The following is an 18,606-nucleotide window of genomic DNA, read 5'->3' on the forward strand; positions in this document are numbered from 1 at the left end:
AGAACATATTTATTTTTCCCTTGTTAAAATCACCCTTGTTTCTTTGTTGTTTTTTTTAAATATGTTTTTGTTTCTCCTTTTTTGTCAAATATCATGTATAGCCAGTGTCGGCGTAGAACTTATTTGTGTTGTGAGCACCAAAAGTGTTTCACAAAACTCCTGTTGACATTTTTACCAGCGAGCTTAGCGTTAGCCTCTGACACAAATTAGCGAAGTTGGAATAGTCTCTAATGCCTTACCTGCCTGTAAATAATCTTTTCAGATACCCTATATCCGAATTTAGCCTATAATTTCTTTTTTCAGTCCGGATTATCGTTCACGGAGTTTCAAGAAATGATGAATCTTTCCAGTATTGTCGAAATCGATGCCTTTGACCCTAGCTTAAAACATTTCCACAATCAGCCTTATAGTTTTTATCAAGGACTCAGTAAATTAATTACTAATCGGTATGCAGAACGATGTCGCACTTATGGTTCTGAAGCTGTCCAATATACTGTTTTGCTTAGTCAAAAAGATCAAAATTGGTTCACTTGCATGGTTATAGCTGTGGATTTAAAAAGACCGGTAAGCAGGATGTTATCTAAAGAGACATTTCCATGTGATTTTAGCTATAAGATAAGTTGTAAGGCCTAGAACTCTGCATAAATTTCAACTAATCAATGCAAAGATGCATTTTAAGATGATTGTTCTATTTCTAAAGTAATGTTCTCATTAATGTTGGGTGTAGGAAAAACTTAATCCGGCTGGGAGAAAATAATCCCCAATTACACCTTCGAAAGTCACTCCACTATAGAAACAGCTTCTAAAAAAAAAATTCACCCTTGACTGGGCATAAATGGTTTTTAACCAAAAATCCTGGTGGCAAAGTTTGAATTGTCTGAAACCAATTGGCGGATTTAGCTCAGTTTGACCCAAATGTTAGCTAAAAACTTACGTGTGCCGTTGTAGCTTTGGATTCTAAAAGACGGATAAGCCTGATATTATCTAAAGAGACGTCTCCACGTGATTGTAGCTGTTGTCTAAGTCGTAAGGCCTAGAACTGTGCATAAATTTTAACCAATCAGTGGAAAGAGAAATTTCCGCCTTTCCTCTGATTGGTTAAAATGTGTGTGCAGTTCTAGGTCTTACAACTTGGATGCAAGCTAGGGTTTTATTTAAAACCCTAATAGCAATAAAGTTGCTAGAAATAAAACTCCTGTAGATTGTCTTTAGATAATTCTTCCTTTTATTATTTTAAAATTTTTGTTATGGTTTGTTCATCACAAAGATGTAAAGAGTTTGATTTGACTCAAACATGTTTACCACGGCTGGGACAAACGAATCCCTAAATAAACCTTCGTAAATTCACCACAATGTAAATATAGTTAATAAAAAATATTTATCCTAGACTGGGTAAAAGCCGTTTTTGACCAAGGAGCTTGGTGATGAAATTTGAGTTCTCTAAACGATCGATGGAATTAGCTCATTTTGACACGAATTTTAAAATTCGCTCGTGCAGCGTTGCCAATGCTTTGAAATAAACCGTCATAGTTTTCTGACTAAAATCGTACTGCGAAAGATTAATTTGTTCCACTTTAATAGCCGGCTAAAAATTTGCCGTGACAAGAAGAAGATTTTCGATTTGCTAAAACTTGAACAGAGATCCGAGTCAGAAAGGAGCAAGTAAAATCAAAGTGTGGCAAAAAATTTTATTGTACCAAAAAATTTCCAAATATACCGCATTATGCCAAGACATCTAATTTGTACCAAAAACGTTACAATTGTACCGCGTTGGTAACGCTACACTCGTGTCGTTTTATCTGTGCATTCTAAAATACCGATAAGCCTTATATTATCTAAAGAGGCATCTGCATATGATTCTAACTATCTTCCAAGTTGTGAGGTCTGTAACTGGGCATGAGTTTCAACCTATTAATGAATGGAAGAATTTTAGGTCCCCGCCTTGAAGATTATGCTAAGCGGTTCAGCGTGCTAGACTTTTAGTCCTTTAGTTCTGTGTCTCAGTGTCACCGATTATTTTGTTTGGGATGGGGTTCAGAGATGTGGCTCTGGAAAAAAAAAACTTTACTGCACTTTACTGAAAAAACTATAAATGTTTTTACTTTTATAACTTTAATAAAATAATATTAACGTTTTGAAAATTGAATATAAGTATATCTATACTTAAGGGAAAATACACATTCATTTGTAGTTTTTTTCAGTAAAGTACACATCCAGTTTTGGACTTGAGAAGGCATAAGGATTTCGAGCATTCCTTACGAGGAGATATACTGCCTTTGGACTTGACTCGAGTAGTTATTGTGCGTACTCTGCAGTTTTTGCTTTATTTATTCATCGATGCTGATTTGTGGTAGTTTCAGGCTTGGTAGATTATTTGATTTTAGTTTTGCTCATTTTTTGTTTAATGGAATTCTTTACTTTTCTTTGAACAACTAATTTTGTGAAAAAGTTTTTTTAATTAATTTCTGTTTGTTTTATATTGACAAAGTCTTTTCAGGGAAAAAGAAGATAATACTTTAAATCTTTTCGCTTTTTTAAGAATTTACTTACGAATTTAAATTACTTACTTTTTAAGAATACTCTTACGCTATTTTGATTTGGTTAAATTTTAAGAGCAGAAGTAGCCTCGAAAGTTTGAAGATAATACCCTCAGTCGTTCTTGGGATACTGCTGAGATTCCTTATGGGGAATTAGCATCGAAGTTCCTACGACAACTCTTTCGATACGAAGTGTCCTGGTCTAAACAACAACAACAGCAAAAAAATAATACATTATACCCACATCGATCTTTACTATAAAAATATCTTCCAATAACTTTCGACTATTAAAAAGGGCACAAGGCCTTTTGATTTCCAATCGAATAAGCCCTTTTTGAGTTTCTACGACAACGCTTTCTACAAAAACCTTATATGGCCCCAGGGCAGAAATTACAACCCTTACTCTAAAGGCTGTGAAGTTGGTTTTCATCCTCTAAGACTAATTTCCAGAAGTTCCAACTATGTTAATCAAAATGGCTATCTAAAAATGTTGATTGGGTGTGTCTGGGAAAATGGTGGGCTTGAGAGGGGCGTTATTCGCTCACCCATCACTTTCAACTATGAAAAAAGACATTAGCACTTCCAGTTTTCAATCGAGTGAGCCTTTTCGAAGTTACTACTACAAGGCTCTCATTAGAAACCGTATATACTCCTGGGGCAGAGATTAACAACTTTGCTTCAAGAGCTGGAGGGGAGGGTGTCATAATAAAAAACCTAATTTCCAGAGCTTTCCACTACACTCAACCAAATAGTTTTCTCGAAATGTTGATCAAGTGTTGTTTGGCATATGGTGGGAGTGAAAGAGGGGTTAGTTACACTCCAAAAACTTTTAACTGTTATACAGGGCATTATCCCTCTCAATTTACCACTTAATTAGTTCCTTTTGAAGTTCCTATGATGACGCTATATATACAAGCCTGATATGCCCCCAGGGCATAACTTACAACCTTTGCCCTGGGGCTGGGGGGGGGGGGGTTGTCGTCCCTAAATACATACTTTCCAGAACTTTCAACTACGTTGAACAAAATGGCTATTAAACTTTGATTTAATGTTTGGGGAAATGGTGGGCGTGAGAGGGGGGTTAATTACTCTCCATTCACTTTCGACTATTAACAAGGGCAATTTCCACTTTCAACCAAATGAACCCTTTTTTAAATTTCTACAATAATTTTCTATGTAAACCTTATATGACCCCAGGGCATAACTTACAACCCTTGCACTGAGGGCTCTGATGGGATTATCATCCTAAAAGACCTAATTTCCAGAACTTTCGACTACGTTGAACAAAATTGATATCTAAAAATTTAGATTGGATGCGTTTGGGGAAATGGTGAGCGTGAGAGGGGGGTTAGTTGACCTTAAATCACTTTCGGCTATTAAAAGGGCACTAGCCCTTTCAATTTCCAATTGAATGAGCCCTTTTGGATGTTTCTGCAACATCACTTTGAATAAAAAAAACTGATATACCCCCAGGGCATAACTTACGATCTTTGCCCTGAGGACTGTGGGGGTGGAGGTGTTGTCATCCTTAAATACCTAATTTCCAAAACTTTCAACTACGTTGAATAAAATGGGTATCAACAAATTTTGATTGGATGTGTTTGGGGAAAAGGTGGGCGTGAAAGGGGAGTTAGTTGCCCTCCAATCACTTTCGACTTTTAAAATGGGCACTAGCCCTTAGAATTTCCATTCGAATGAGCCTTTTTTTAAGGTTCTACGACAACACTTTCTATAAAACCTTATATGCCCCCAGGGCATAACTTACAACCCTTGCCCTGAGGGCTGTGGGGGAGTGTCCTTCTCAGAAACATAATTTCTATCTGGAAATCAACGACGCTGAACATTATGGCTATCTAAAAGTTTTGATTGGATGTGTTTGGGGAAAAGGTGGGCGTTAGAGGGGGGTAAGTTGCCTTCAAATCACTTTCGACTATTGAAAAGAGTACTAGACCTTTGAATTTTCAATCGAATGAGCCCTTTTTCAAGTTTCTAGGACAAAGATTTCAATAATAACTTATATGCCTCCAGGGCATAACTTATAACCCTTGCCCTGAAGACTGTGGAGGGAGTGTCCTGCTCAAAGATATAATTTCCTGAACTTTAAACTGCGTGGAATAAAAAGGCTATCTCAAAATTTTGATTGGATGAGTTTGGGGAAATGATGAGCCTGGAACGGGTTTTAATTGCCTTCCAATCACTTTCGGCTATTAAAAAGGGCACTAGCCATTTCAATTTCCAATCGAATGAGCCCTTCTTGAAGTTTCTACGACAACGCGTTCTGTAAGAACCTTATATGAGTAGGAACATATTATCCAATACGAAACTTACATAATTTACTCATGGTTATGTTCTGTTGATGGTTATATGATTTGATGTTGTTTCTTAGTTCTGTTTGTTGATGGTTATATGGTTTGATGGTTATTTGTTTGATGGTTATATGATTTGGTGTTGTTTCATAGTTCTGTTTGTTGATGGTTATGTGGTTTGATGGTTATATTGTTTGATGGTTATATGGTTTTATAATTATGAGTGCTGTTTCATAGTTTCGTTTTTTGATGATTATATTATTTGATGGTTATATTGTTTGATGGTTATATAATTTGGTGTTGTTTCTTAGTTCTGTTTGTTGGTGGTTATATGGTTTGATGGTTATATGGTTATGTGGTTTGATGTTGCTTCTTAGTTCTGTTTCTTAATGGTTTTGTGGATTGATGGTTATATTGTCTTATGGTTGTGCGATATGATGTTGTGTCATAGCTCTATTCTGTTTGTTGGTCAACTTGTTTGATGTTTCTAAGCCTATTACACCGAAGGGAAGTTTACATCATTGTCAGATAAGAGCGTGTCTAACTGTATAAGATCACGTGTCTCTTTCTCGGCCAATCATAGGAGTTGGAGACACTAACGGGACAAGATCTTTGACACGTATTTCTAGGTCAATGGATTTACATAAGGTTTCTCTTACATCGCAATAGGATGCCGAAACAAAGGAACATTCAGAAATTATCTTTAGGGGATTATTTGGGCGAAACAAATTAATTGACATGTTAGGGATTTTTTGGGTGAAACAGTTTGAGACATTTTAGAAGATGATTTGGGGTGGAACTCTGTGGTCGCTATAATAGACAAGTACACAATATTGGATTAGTGAGAGAATTATGAATATGAACCATCAATGACTCTAACCACAATGGACTCAACCTCCAGGGGCCACCTCTCCCCAGCCCCTCAGACCCCTTCCCACCATTCCAACTTTTTTTTAGGAGAATTCCCCAATTTCAATATAGAAGCTCAAGTTAAGAGTCAAAAATCTGTAAGAAAAAAGTTAGCAGAACGTCAACTTTGACCTCATCTTTCAAGATTTATACAAGCAGATGGTATGAGCTTCCAATTCTGTTACTTTTTACCTAACATTTTCAAATATGTCATTTAGAATGTTACCCCATTTTTTTTTTAAAGTCCCACCCCATCCCCACCCCCCGTGACCAAAAAATGTTCCCTCATTATAATTATTTCTATTTGCGAACCTTAGCGCATCAGCTATTCATACAAACATCCACCAATAAAATCTAATATTAAAAGAACTAATACTTTAAATTTAAGACACAGAGAAAACGGCCTTTTCCAAACACACTTTTGACCGTTCTGCTAAAATTCTTGGCTAGAAACAGCTTGCAGACGTTCACAAAACGTTGAATCTTTCTTTTTTCTCTATAGACCGGCATGTGAAAAAATATTGTTTATTTCCACCAGAATAGATTGCACTATTAGCGATATCTAATAACCACAAAAAGTTACATCATTTTCTTATGAGTGAAACAAAGCTCCTTTCAAATTAGCTAGTGAAAATATTAAACAATGAAGGTGACTTATGAAAACATTAATATTTTTTAGGGGGTGGGGAGTAATTCAAGGGCTCAATTGGCATATTCTGATGCCTTTCTTTTTCAAAACTAGCTAGTGGAAGTTTTACGATCTATAGGTTATTCAGTTTTATCTTATTGCTATTTTTGGTTTAATGAAGTTCTTTACATTTCATTGAAAACTGGGATTTTTTTCTTTGGACGCAAACCTTCTATAGTTTTAGAAGCTAACCATATTTTTACTTTGTTTTAATATTCAGCGAACTGCAAATTTATGCTTTACCTTTAAAAGTCATGGGGCTTTTGATCACTACTATTGTTAATGTCTGCTTCTCTCGAACTTGACTTAGACATATATTTTCGTTTCTGTTCGTATTGGGTTCAAGTTGTTTATAAATGTTCTGGCTTGGATGGTTTGCGATTTATTGAGTATTTGGTATTATTTTATTGCTCGTTTTTGGTTTAATGGAGTTTTTTAAATTTCTTTGAAAAACAAAGATTTTGTCTTGGGACGCAAACCTTCTATACTTTTAGAGACTATCCGTATTTTTACTTTGTTTTAATATTCAGTAAACTGCAAATTTATGCTTTACCTTGGAAAGGCATAGAGCTTTTGAGCACTACTCTTGTTAATTACTGCTTGTTTTGAGTTGAACTCGGTCACCTTTCCTCAAAAATATCGTTGACCTTCGACAACTACTTCATCTGCACAAGTCAGTGCTAACACCAATCTCAAAAACTGACTGGTACCACCCAAAAGCAGGTTAAGCCGTCATATGAATTCTTTTGTGCCTTTTAGTGTTAGTGCTCTTAACCAAACGACCAGTTTGTTTGTTTATTTTATTCGTTAGTTTGTTAGTTTGTTTGTTTATAACAAAAATGTTATTTAGTCTTCGACCATGACAATGATTTCTGTTTTGTTCAAGGAAGTATAGGTGACTTACAAGAGTGGGAAGTGATCGACAAAAAAAGACCCTCAACACCATCTAGCGTTTGGAGAAACTTGGCATTCTTTCTCTTGTAATAATACCACTAATTAATTTAACGTATGTAGCTGGTAAAATAAGTGTAGTAATAAGCGACTGATCTCATTTTCTGACAGAAAAACGATAACGAAGCTTTAAAGAATGCAAAAGTGTTGCCAAATGCTAGATGGCGTTGACATTTTTGCCAACACTAGCGCCAGTTTTTACTGTTGTAAATTAAACATATTCTTTGGTTTTGTTGATAAATAATTCTGATCTATGAGGCCCTTATCTCTTGGAATCAAGAAGACATCTATAAAATATATAAAATGATAACGTGAGAAATGCCCACATTTAAATCCAGGTAAAACAAAACCTTTGGTAATAGTTGCCCCCATCTCAGCAAAAACATCCTGGTGACACTTTTGCTGTTGATTGCTACAAAATGAATTTAATGCAATTATTTAGTAATGCACGTCGAAAAGAACAGAAAATATTACCCATTACTTGTCTTATTTCTAACATATTTCAGACTATTTTCAACTTGTCAAGGGACTCTGATGGTATGGTGGTCATAGCTAAGAAGAAAATTGAAAGAACTTCTCAAAGAGATGCTCTGATAAAAGAGTTTGTCAATCTATCCTGTTTTCATACATGGACAGAGCTTCTTGGATGATTTTATTGATGATTTATTGATGATGATCTTATTTTTGTTCATGTTTGTTATTGCGAAATAAAATACGATATATTTTCATCTTTTGTCATCATAATTTTGGGATTGTTATAATCTTGGAAAAACAGGCCAGTTGTAAGAAATTCAACTTTTTGTATATTATAAGCAGGGCCATATCAAGGATTTTTTTTCGGGGGGGGGGGGGAGTTGGCTACAAAAAAAAACACGCATCAAAAATTTGTTTATATTCATTTTTGGTACGTCCTTTACGAGTCGGACAAACATTTCGGGGGGGGGGGGGAGGGTTGGAACCCCCTTACCCCCCTCCTCCCTTGGATAAGGCCTTGATTTTGAGTAACTTATTATTGAATGCCATAACGCTCCAGGGCGCCGTATACAACTTATTTTAATTTTGAGAAGCGTAAGGGCCTCAAATAAAGTAGGCCAGTCCCGCCAGTGCAGGTCAGGGACCAATAATCCATCTCAAATATATACAAATAGCGTTAATTCGCTTATTAATGGACAGCAAGAAGTCCCGGGGACCTCCTGACCACTGTCTAGCTAGGAAATTATTAAATCAATTTTGAAATTTCTAAGTAACGTTCTATAAATAGAAGAGGATTGTGCTTTTTGGCAATTTAACTGGGGGGTAACAAAAGTAGGGCGTCCGCGAATGGGGCGGGAACCAATCCTAAGAAAGATTTAAAGGGCGTGTGATTTGTATTGGAGGTATAAAAAATAGAAACTTTGAATAATGTGGGGTGGGGTTGAAAAGTTTAAAAGGAATCAAACATTGATCATTGATTTTGTGCTAGAACTTTCATTTTGGAAGCTTTGAGGCAAAGATGTTAAACTTCAGCTTAACTAATTGCGGTTGAGGGAACGTTAGGCCTTTATGCATAGGGTAATTTATGTTCGTTCTACGTTTTAACGTCACCCTTTACTTTCATTAAAAAAAACTGGCCCTAAATTTAATTTTTTTTTTCTGTATCTTAATATCATATTTTGAGGTTTCCAAAGTATGGTGGGGCTCTCTCCCTCTCATCCTTTTTTCTTTGTGCTAAAGTTCAATTACTTATAATAATATTTCGCGACTGAAAGTGCTCATTTGGATGCACTTATTTTATATTGTAAAATAAATTTTCCAAAATATGGGAGCTGGAGGGCAAATAACTTACCTTCAATCCAAAAAGAGTCTGAAATACAAAATAAAACCTTTAGCTCATAATGTTCAAGTTTTTCAAGAAGGGTATCTTCAGGCAAATGTTTTGATTAGAGGGATACCTTCAACCCTCTCGCTTCTGGGTAAATACGTATGTGAATGTAATATTTCTCTTTATGTTTTGTTGGAATAAGTTTTTCCAAATGAAGGTAAGTTAACGGCAAATCCCCCCCCCCCTTTCCTCCCTCAACAATGATCTGAAGAAGTTCTCACAGAAAGTAGGAGGACCTGAGCCTTCTGTTCATATTGAATAGGCTGATATTTAGACTTTTATACCAACTCACTTATATCCCCCGGATATTTGGAGCTGGAAGCCTATGTAACGCTTTTTTCGGTATTTTCGAACTGAATGGCTAGCTCAAAGTAATCACTGGACGGTTTTCTCGCCCATTTGGGCAAAAATTATTGTTTAGTAGCACAAAATGACAGAAATAAACACTTGGAAATGTAGTGATCTTTTCGTTACTTCAAAAATGGTGTTAGAACTTAAAATTCCGTTCGCCAATCTTTCTGCCAAAATTCCACGTCTTTTGGCTTCATAATATGACTCTTCATGAAGAGGAGAAATAAAACTGTTTACTTATTAATTGCCACTGGAAAACTGCATTTCAGCTCATTCAATGATTCTCAATCTTAGGTGACTACACTTTTATTGTTTTCCAACCTCACGACAACCCCTGGAATAGATGATTTTGTGTCCACTTGAAGCCTTTTTAGCTATTGTTTTCATTGCTTTCGAGCTATAAACTTGTAAATACAATGCTAGCAGTATAGGTTCAACAGCTGCCTATCTTAAGTCGGGTGGGCATGGTCAGTCACAAATCTTTGAAAACCTTTTATCTGGGGTGTCAAATTGCCTTCAAGTGACTCATAGAAATTCATAGACTATTTGAGTTACCCTTGTCGTGTGTAAGGCTCTTGCCCCAGAGGTCGGTCCCCGAAAAGATGGAAAGACAACTTCTCTACACTCAATCTGCCGCAACTTCTACGCCAGACTGAAGATTGTTGCTCATCCGGACACCACATCAATAACATAATGAATGAACCAACCTTCGAGGATGGATGGGACTTAAGTCAAGTCAAGTAAGTCAATTCCATGACTATCTACCTTAGTTCTGCCCTATGATACAAAGGCGATAGACTATCTGTCAACAAGTGAAATGACACCATTTTTATACAATTCTGGAAAAGGCTTATGCCAGCTATGCCTTTCACTCAGACTATCTGTCTTGGCTTTGTCTCCATCTAGCCATGGTTTGATGGCAACTTGATTTTAATTCAAAATTCAGCGGAAGCCTTGAAACCTTTTATTTTCACGCAGTTGCGAAAGAAGTTGCCTTTGCACCATTTCTTCAAAAAAGGGGATCTTCTATTTTAGTTTTTTGTTGTTTAAGATTTTTTTTTTTTTTTTTTTTTTTTTTTTTTTTGTACTGCTCTATGGACTATCTATATCTATTTATGGACTATATATTTCTGCCTATTCCTAGTCTCGACGTTGATTTTTTTTTCTTTTTTTTTGCTGGCTGTGATTTCCCTCGTTTTTTTTTCGTTGTTCTCCACTTTTGTTTTCTATGCTTAGCCACTGTGGTCTTAGAAATTATTTTCTATACGCTTTGATTTTGTGTATCAAAAATTGGATTCTTTTAACATTTGTTATCTTTTGAGAAGTAATTAATTAAAGAAATCTCGCAGGCAAATTATGCTATCAATGTGCACATGAATAAGTCAAGATGCGCTTAAAACGGCTATATATGCTATTTAAGATGTGAAATTTTTCATTTTTAACCGAGAAGGATGGTAACGATGTATGTTATTTTTGTCTTTTCTTTCACCTAGGGAAAAGTCGCATCAAATCAAAGGTCGTATGATATCTTGACGGGGACTATTCGGGAAGGAATGTAAACTTCTACTGAAGTGCCGACTTTCGGCAGTTTCTGCCTTTAAATAACAATATCGGTCGGACTAGGTCTTAAATGACGTTGAGAAAATTGTGATAAAGTCAATCGGTTTATAACCCTGAAAAATCACTTAGGTAACCTTGCTTTAAGTCCTTTCTTAAAAGTACGATTTGCAAAGTGTTATGTTCCCAGTAACGTTAATTGGGTGGGACACTGCTGAAAACGAGACTCTTCAACACACTGATTATCCCCATTGCTATTTACGCTTGTGAATGATGGACCCTCAAAACAGATGACCCGCGTCGCCTAGCCGCATTCGAAACAAATTCCTACGCCGTATTGCAAGCATTACGTACCTGGACAGGGTCTCTAATATTAGGCTGTTTGAAAGCCTCAAGGTCAAGCACACCATACTTCACAAAATAAAACTGCAACATAAATAGCGACGAAGACCACGCTGCCTTTCCATTACAAACATCAAAATCAAGAAGAACAATAGGGAATTCTTTTCGTAAGATAGTGGATATTTTTTTAATGAATATAAATATAAGAGTCCTGGTTGAACTTCGTTGAAGTAAGGATGCTGGGACTGTTTTTAAAAATTTCATTTTAGTTATTATTGGTCGTATGTTGTTGTAAGTCTTTCTTCTTTTATATATTTATGTTTTGCTGAGGACGGCCCTTGGACATAGGGCCGAAATACTCATTAAAAAAAACAATTCCACTGTCTTACGAAAAGAATTCCCTATTGTTCTTCTTGTTTTTGCTGTTTTTAAAACTGCAACAACTTTGGTGGCTAGGCCACATCCAGCGTATGGAAAATTCGCGTCTTCCGAAAATAGTCTTCCGTGGTCGCGTGCATGGTTCTCGCCCTAGAGGTCGGCCCCCCAAGAGATGGAAAGACAACTTCTCTGTATTCAACCTGCCGCAACTTTTACGCCTGACTGAAGCTTGTTGCTCATTCAGACACCACATCAATAACATAGTGAATGAAGAGGACCCAAAACAACCTTCGAGGATGGATGGGACTTAAGTCAAGTCAAGTCAAGCAAGTCAATTGGGTGGTAGAGGAAAGTGGGGCTGTGTCCCTTTGGTGTTTTGAAAAATCAAAAGGACACAGCCTTCCTCCTGTCTCCCACCCAATTAACGTTATTGGAAAATTGGCACGTTGCCAAAAATCGTGCTCTTTGTCATAATATAGGATTTAAAGTTAGGTTTCTAACACGACAAGCAACACGAGAATTACTTTAGAGTGCGAAAAAAAAACGAAAATAAAATAAACAGTTAAAGTCCCAATCCTACAGCTTGCGAATAATATTTTTACTCCCATAAAATACGTATGTACATGTAAGTAGAAGTGACCCTAAAGCCCCCACGGGGCACCCCTGCTGCCACCTATAACTTTTTTGCACCCCAAATATGGGCATAGCCTCCCTGGGGAGAACACGTGGTTAATGGGGTCAATGACCTAAATGTCAACAACAACAACATCGACCTTGACATTCGCTGAGAGCGTGCACTTACAACAACAACAACATCGACCTTGGAACACCTGTGCTGTCGACCTCAATTCACCTATCGTGAATCAATAATTCCCCTTAGAAACAACAAATTAATTCCCCTTTCTTGACAGATCAATCAACCAATGACATCATCTGTCAGACTTTAAAAATTTTCGCCTAGAAACGATTCTCCAGGAATAGATCCAAGTCATTAATGTCTTTGCCTCGGAAACAACTCTTTTGGTCGAACTCCAAAGGATATTAATAAGCAAAGGCCATGGAAACAATTCTCCAAGAAACATCTTAGCGATGAATTATTTTAGCGCGGGAATCAGGTTTCTCATTAATTTGAAATGCATTAGCGCAGAGATGTCAAAAACAAAAGGAACACGCTGAAATTACGTTTAGGGATTATTTGGCCGAAACCGTTTTAGACAGGCTATGGAACTATTTCGGCGAAACAGTTAGAGACATTTTGAAAGAAGATTTTAGGAAAGGTTTTAGAAGAGAATTTGAGGGTGAAACTCTGTGGTCGTTATAATACACAAGTTCCATTTGAACAGTGTTGTGAGGTCCTCTAACCCAACCCCAAAGGGTTCCGCTACCCCCCCCCAACCCCCAAAGAAGCCCCCCGTCCGCAAAGGCCCCCCCACCTCCCAAAGGGCCACCGGCGCCCCCAAACGCCCTCCTCAGACCCTCAAAGGCCATCCTCTGGTCCTCAAAGGGCCCCCGGACCCCCAAAGGGCACCCCGGACCCCAGAGTCCCTCTCCCCGGTCCTCAAAGGTCCCCCGGGCCCAAGAAACGCCGCGGGCCAGGAATGCGCCGCATGGGGATGCGCCGCAGGGGGAGGCGCAGCGGGTCGGGGGAAGCGCCGCAGGGATGCGCCGCAGGGAATGCGCCGCAGGGGTGCGCCGCAGGATGTGCCGCAGGGATGCGCCGCAGGGGATGCGCCGCAGGGAGGCGCCGCAGGAATGCGCCGCAGGGATGCGCCGCAAAAAGTAAACTAAAAAGTAAAAATTTCGAAATGTTATCACCCAAACGCCCTCCTCAGACCCCCAAAGACCCTCCTCTGGTCCTCACAGGTCCTCCGGGCCCCCACAGGGCCAAACGTACTCCCAGAGCCCCCCAGGCCCCCCAAAGCCCTACCCGCAGTCCCCAAAGTGTCCAAGGGCTCCCCACCCACCCCACCATCCTCACGGGCCCCGGCTCCCCCAACCCCCTCCCAGGGCCCACAAGGCCCTCCCCCCGGCCCCATACCGGCACACCCAAACTTACACACACACGAAAACTTACACACACACAAAAACTTACACACACACACCAAAACTTACACACACACACACGAAAACGTACACACACACACCAAAACTCACACACACACACACAAAAACTAACACACACACACACACACACACACAAAAACTTAAACAAGCACACTAAAACAAACATGCACACAAAAACTTACATGCACACAAAAAATTAAAAACACACACACAAAAAACTAACACACACACATACACACACACACGAAAACTCACACACACACGCCAAAACTCACACACACACAAAAACTTACACACACACAAACACTTACACACACGCACAAAAGCTTACACTCACTCACGATCACAGACACACACACACACACGAAAAATCATACACACACGCCAAAACTAACACACACACAAACAAACACTTACACACACACACACCCACACACACAAAAACTTAAAAGCACACACAAACTAACACACACACACACAAACAAAAAACTAACACACACACACACACACAAACTTACATACACACGCAAAAAACTTATATCCACACACAAAAGCTTAGACACACAAAAAATTACACACACACACACAAAAACTTACACCAACCCGCACAAACTAACAATAGCACAAAAAAAAACAAGCACACACAAAAATACACACAAACACACTCATACAAACACGCCCACACCCTTATAAACACAAACACACACACTTACACACACACACACATGAAAACTAACACACACACACCAAAACTTACACACACACTCAAAAACTTACACACACACACAAAAACTTACACATACACACACACACACAAAAAAAAAACTTACAAAAGCACACTAAAACTTACATTCACAAAAAAAATTACATTCACAAAAAAACTTACACACACACACACACACAAAACTAACACACACACAAACACAATAACACTCACACGCAAAAACTTACACACACACAAAAACTGAAACACACACACACACACAAACACAAAAACTAACACAAGAAAACAAAAAAAACTCACACACACATACCAAAAAAAACAAAAACACACACACACACACACACACACAAAACTTACACACACACACACGAAAACTCACACACACACGCCAAAACTTACACACACACAAAAACTTACACACAAAAAAACTTACACACACACACACACACACACAAACTTAGACACACACACACACAAAAACTTACACACACAAAAACTTACACACACACACACAAAAACTTACACACAAACAAAAAAAACGAACCTCAACAAAAAAACTAAAAGACACAAAATAACTTACACACACACACACAAAAACTAAGAACAAAACGAACATAATAACAAGAAGTAAAAATATAAACAGAAAAAACAATAATACACAAAAAACAAAAAAAAAAACAACTAACACAAAAATACAAACACACAAAAAACTTACACACACACACACAAGAAAACTAACACACACACGCCAAAACTTACACACACACCCCAAAACTTACACACACACAAACAAAACTAACACACACACACACACACACAAAAACATACACATGCACACGAAAACTTACAAGCACACAAAAACATACATGCACACAAAAACTGACACACACACACACACACACAAAACTTACACACACACACACACGAAAACTCACAAATACAATAAAAAAAATAAAAACACACAAAAACTTACACACACAGACACACAAAAAAACTAAAAAAAGAAAACAAAAAAAACTCAAAAACACACGCAAAAAAACTTGCACACACACCCACTAAAAAAAAAAAACAACACACACACAAGAAAACATACAAACACACGCAAACAATAAAACAAAAATAAAATAGCACACAAACACACACACAAAAACTAACAAAAGCAAACGAAAACTAAAAATAACACAAAAACTTACACGCAAACACAAACTTACACACACACACACACACAAAACTTACACACACACACACACGAAAACTCACACACACACGCACAAACTTACACACACACAAAAACTTACACACACACACACACACACACAAAAACTTACACATGCACACAAAAAACTTACACACACACACAAAACTTACACACACACACACACACAAACTTACACACACACACACAAGAACTTACACACACACGCCAAAAATCACACACACAAAAACTTACAAATGCACACTAAAAATTACACACACACACACGCCAAAAATTAAACAAACACAAAAAATAACTAACACAAACACACACAAAAAAACTTACAAAAGAAAACAACAAAAAACTAACAAACACACACAAAAAAACCTTCAAACACACACACACAAAACTTACACGCACACACACAAAAAATAACACACACACGACAAAACTAAAAAAAAAACAAAATTACACAAACACACACACACACACAAACACAAACTTACACACACACACACACACACACACACACACACACACAAACTTACACACACATACACACAAAACTTACAAACACAAACAAAAACTTACACACACAAGCAAAACATTAGACACGCAAAAACTTACACAAACACACAAATACTTAAACACACACGCAAAAACTTACATGCACATAAAAACTTACATGCACACAAAAACTTACACACACGCACAAAAACTTACACACACACGCAAAAACTTACATTCACACAAAAACTTACATGCACGCAAAAAGTCACACACACGCATAAAAACTTACACACACACAATCAAACTTACACCACAAGAAAAACTTACACACACACAATAAAACTTACACACACACACGAAAACTTACACACACACTCCAAAACTGACACACACACAAAAACTTACACACACACACACGCCAAAACTATCAAAATCACACGAAAACATAAATGCACAAAAACGATTACAAACACAATAAAACAAAAACAAACACAAAAACACACAAAAAACTAACACACACACACACACGAACAAAAACAAACACACGCAAAAACTTACACACACAAAAACAATTAAACACACACACACACAAAAACTTACAAATGCACATTAAAACTTACATTCACACAAACACTTACATGCAAACAAAAGATTACAAACACACACACACACACACAAAAAAAACTCACACACACACACACACAAAACTCACACACACACACACGAAAACTTACGCACACACACAAAACTTACACACACACACACACACACACACACAAAAACTTACACAAGAACACAACAAAAACACACACACACACGCACAAAAACTTACAAACACACACACACGCAAAACTTACACACACACACACGAAAACTCACACACACACGCCAAAACTTACACACACAAAAACTCACACAAACACACACACACACACACAAACTAACACACACACACAAAAAAAACTAACACACACACACAAACACAAACAAACAAACAAAAAAACACACAAAATTACACCCACACACAAAAGCATAGACAAACAAAAACTTACACACGCACACAAAAACTTACACCCACACGCAAAAACTTACATGCACACAAAAACTTACATGCACACAAAAACTTACACACACACACACAAAACTTACACACACGCACAAAAAATTACACACACACAAACAAAACTTACACACCCACAAAAACTTAAACACACACGCACACACACAAAACACACAACCATAATAAAACTGACATGCACACAAAAACTTACACACACACACACACACACGAAAACTTACACACAAACACTTCAAAACATACACACACAAAAGCTTAGACACAAAAAAACTTACACACACACACAAACAAAAACTTACACCCTCACGCAAAAACTTACACCCACACTCAAAAACTTACATGCGCACAAAAACTTACATGTACACAAAAACTTACACACACACTAAATATTACACACACTCACAAAAACTTACAAACACACACAAAAACTTACATACACACACGAAAACTTACTCACACACACACACACACACATACACAAAAAAAAATTACTCATGCACAAAAAAACTTACATGCAAAGAACAAAAGACAGTAAAACCAAATATTAACATCTAGAACAAACAATAACATGCAAAAACATAAACTTACAAACACACACTAACAAATACACACACACACGAAAAAATACTAACACACACCAGCTATAATACAAAAACACTAATGAGCACTTACACACACACACGAAAACTTACACACACACGCCAAAACTTACACACACACAAAAACTTACACACACACACACACACAAAACTTACACATGCACACGAAAACTTACATGCACACAAAAACTTACATGCACACTACACACACACACACACACACACACACACAAAACTCACACACAAAACTCACACATACAAACAAACGAACAATTACAAAAACATGCAAAAACTAACACGCACACAAAAAATTACACACACAAACACACCCACAAAAAAACTAAAACAACCACATGAAAAATAACAAGCGCGCAAAAACTAACAAGACCACACCAACATACACGCATATACACACACACACACAACAAACACACACACACACACACCAAAACTTACACACACACACCAAACATACACACACACAAAAACTAACACACACACACACACACACACACACAAAAACTTACACATGAACACAAAAAAAACTCACACACAC

The 18,606-nt window shown here is 37.4% G+C and overlaps 1 protein-coding gene across 3 annotated transcripts in view; it reads left to right on the forward strand.

Moving 5' to 3' along the window:
* LOC148943128 (KICSTOR complex protein SZT2-like) overlaps positions 1–8,109 on the forward strand; it is a 495,507-nt gene extending 487,398 nt beyond the window's left edge. For all 3 annotated transcript variants that reach the window (XM_089102275.1, XM_089102276.1, XM_089102278.1), the window contains 2 exons: positions 304–564; positions 7,898–8,109. In XM_089102275.1, coding sequence (XP_088958401.1) covers positions 304–564; positions 7,898–8,041 — 405 coding nt within the window. In that variant the 3' untranslated portion in view covers positions 8,042–8,109. The remainder of the gene's footprint in view (positions 1–303; positions 565–7,897) is intronic.
* The last annotated feature ends 10,497 nt before the right edge of the window (positions 8,110–18,606 follow it).

Source organism: Artemia sp. Qi Xiang Cuo, chromosome 16, assembly GCF_049724085.1.
Source record: "Artemia sp. Qi Xiang Cuo chromosome 16, ASM4972408v1, whole genome shotgun sequence".
NCBI lineage: Eukaryota > Metazoa > Arthropoda > Branchiopoda > Anostraca > Artemiidae > Artemia > Artemia sp. Qi Xiang Cuo.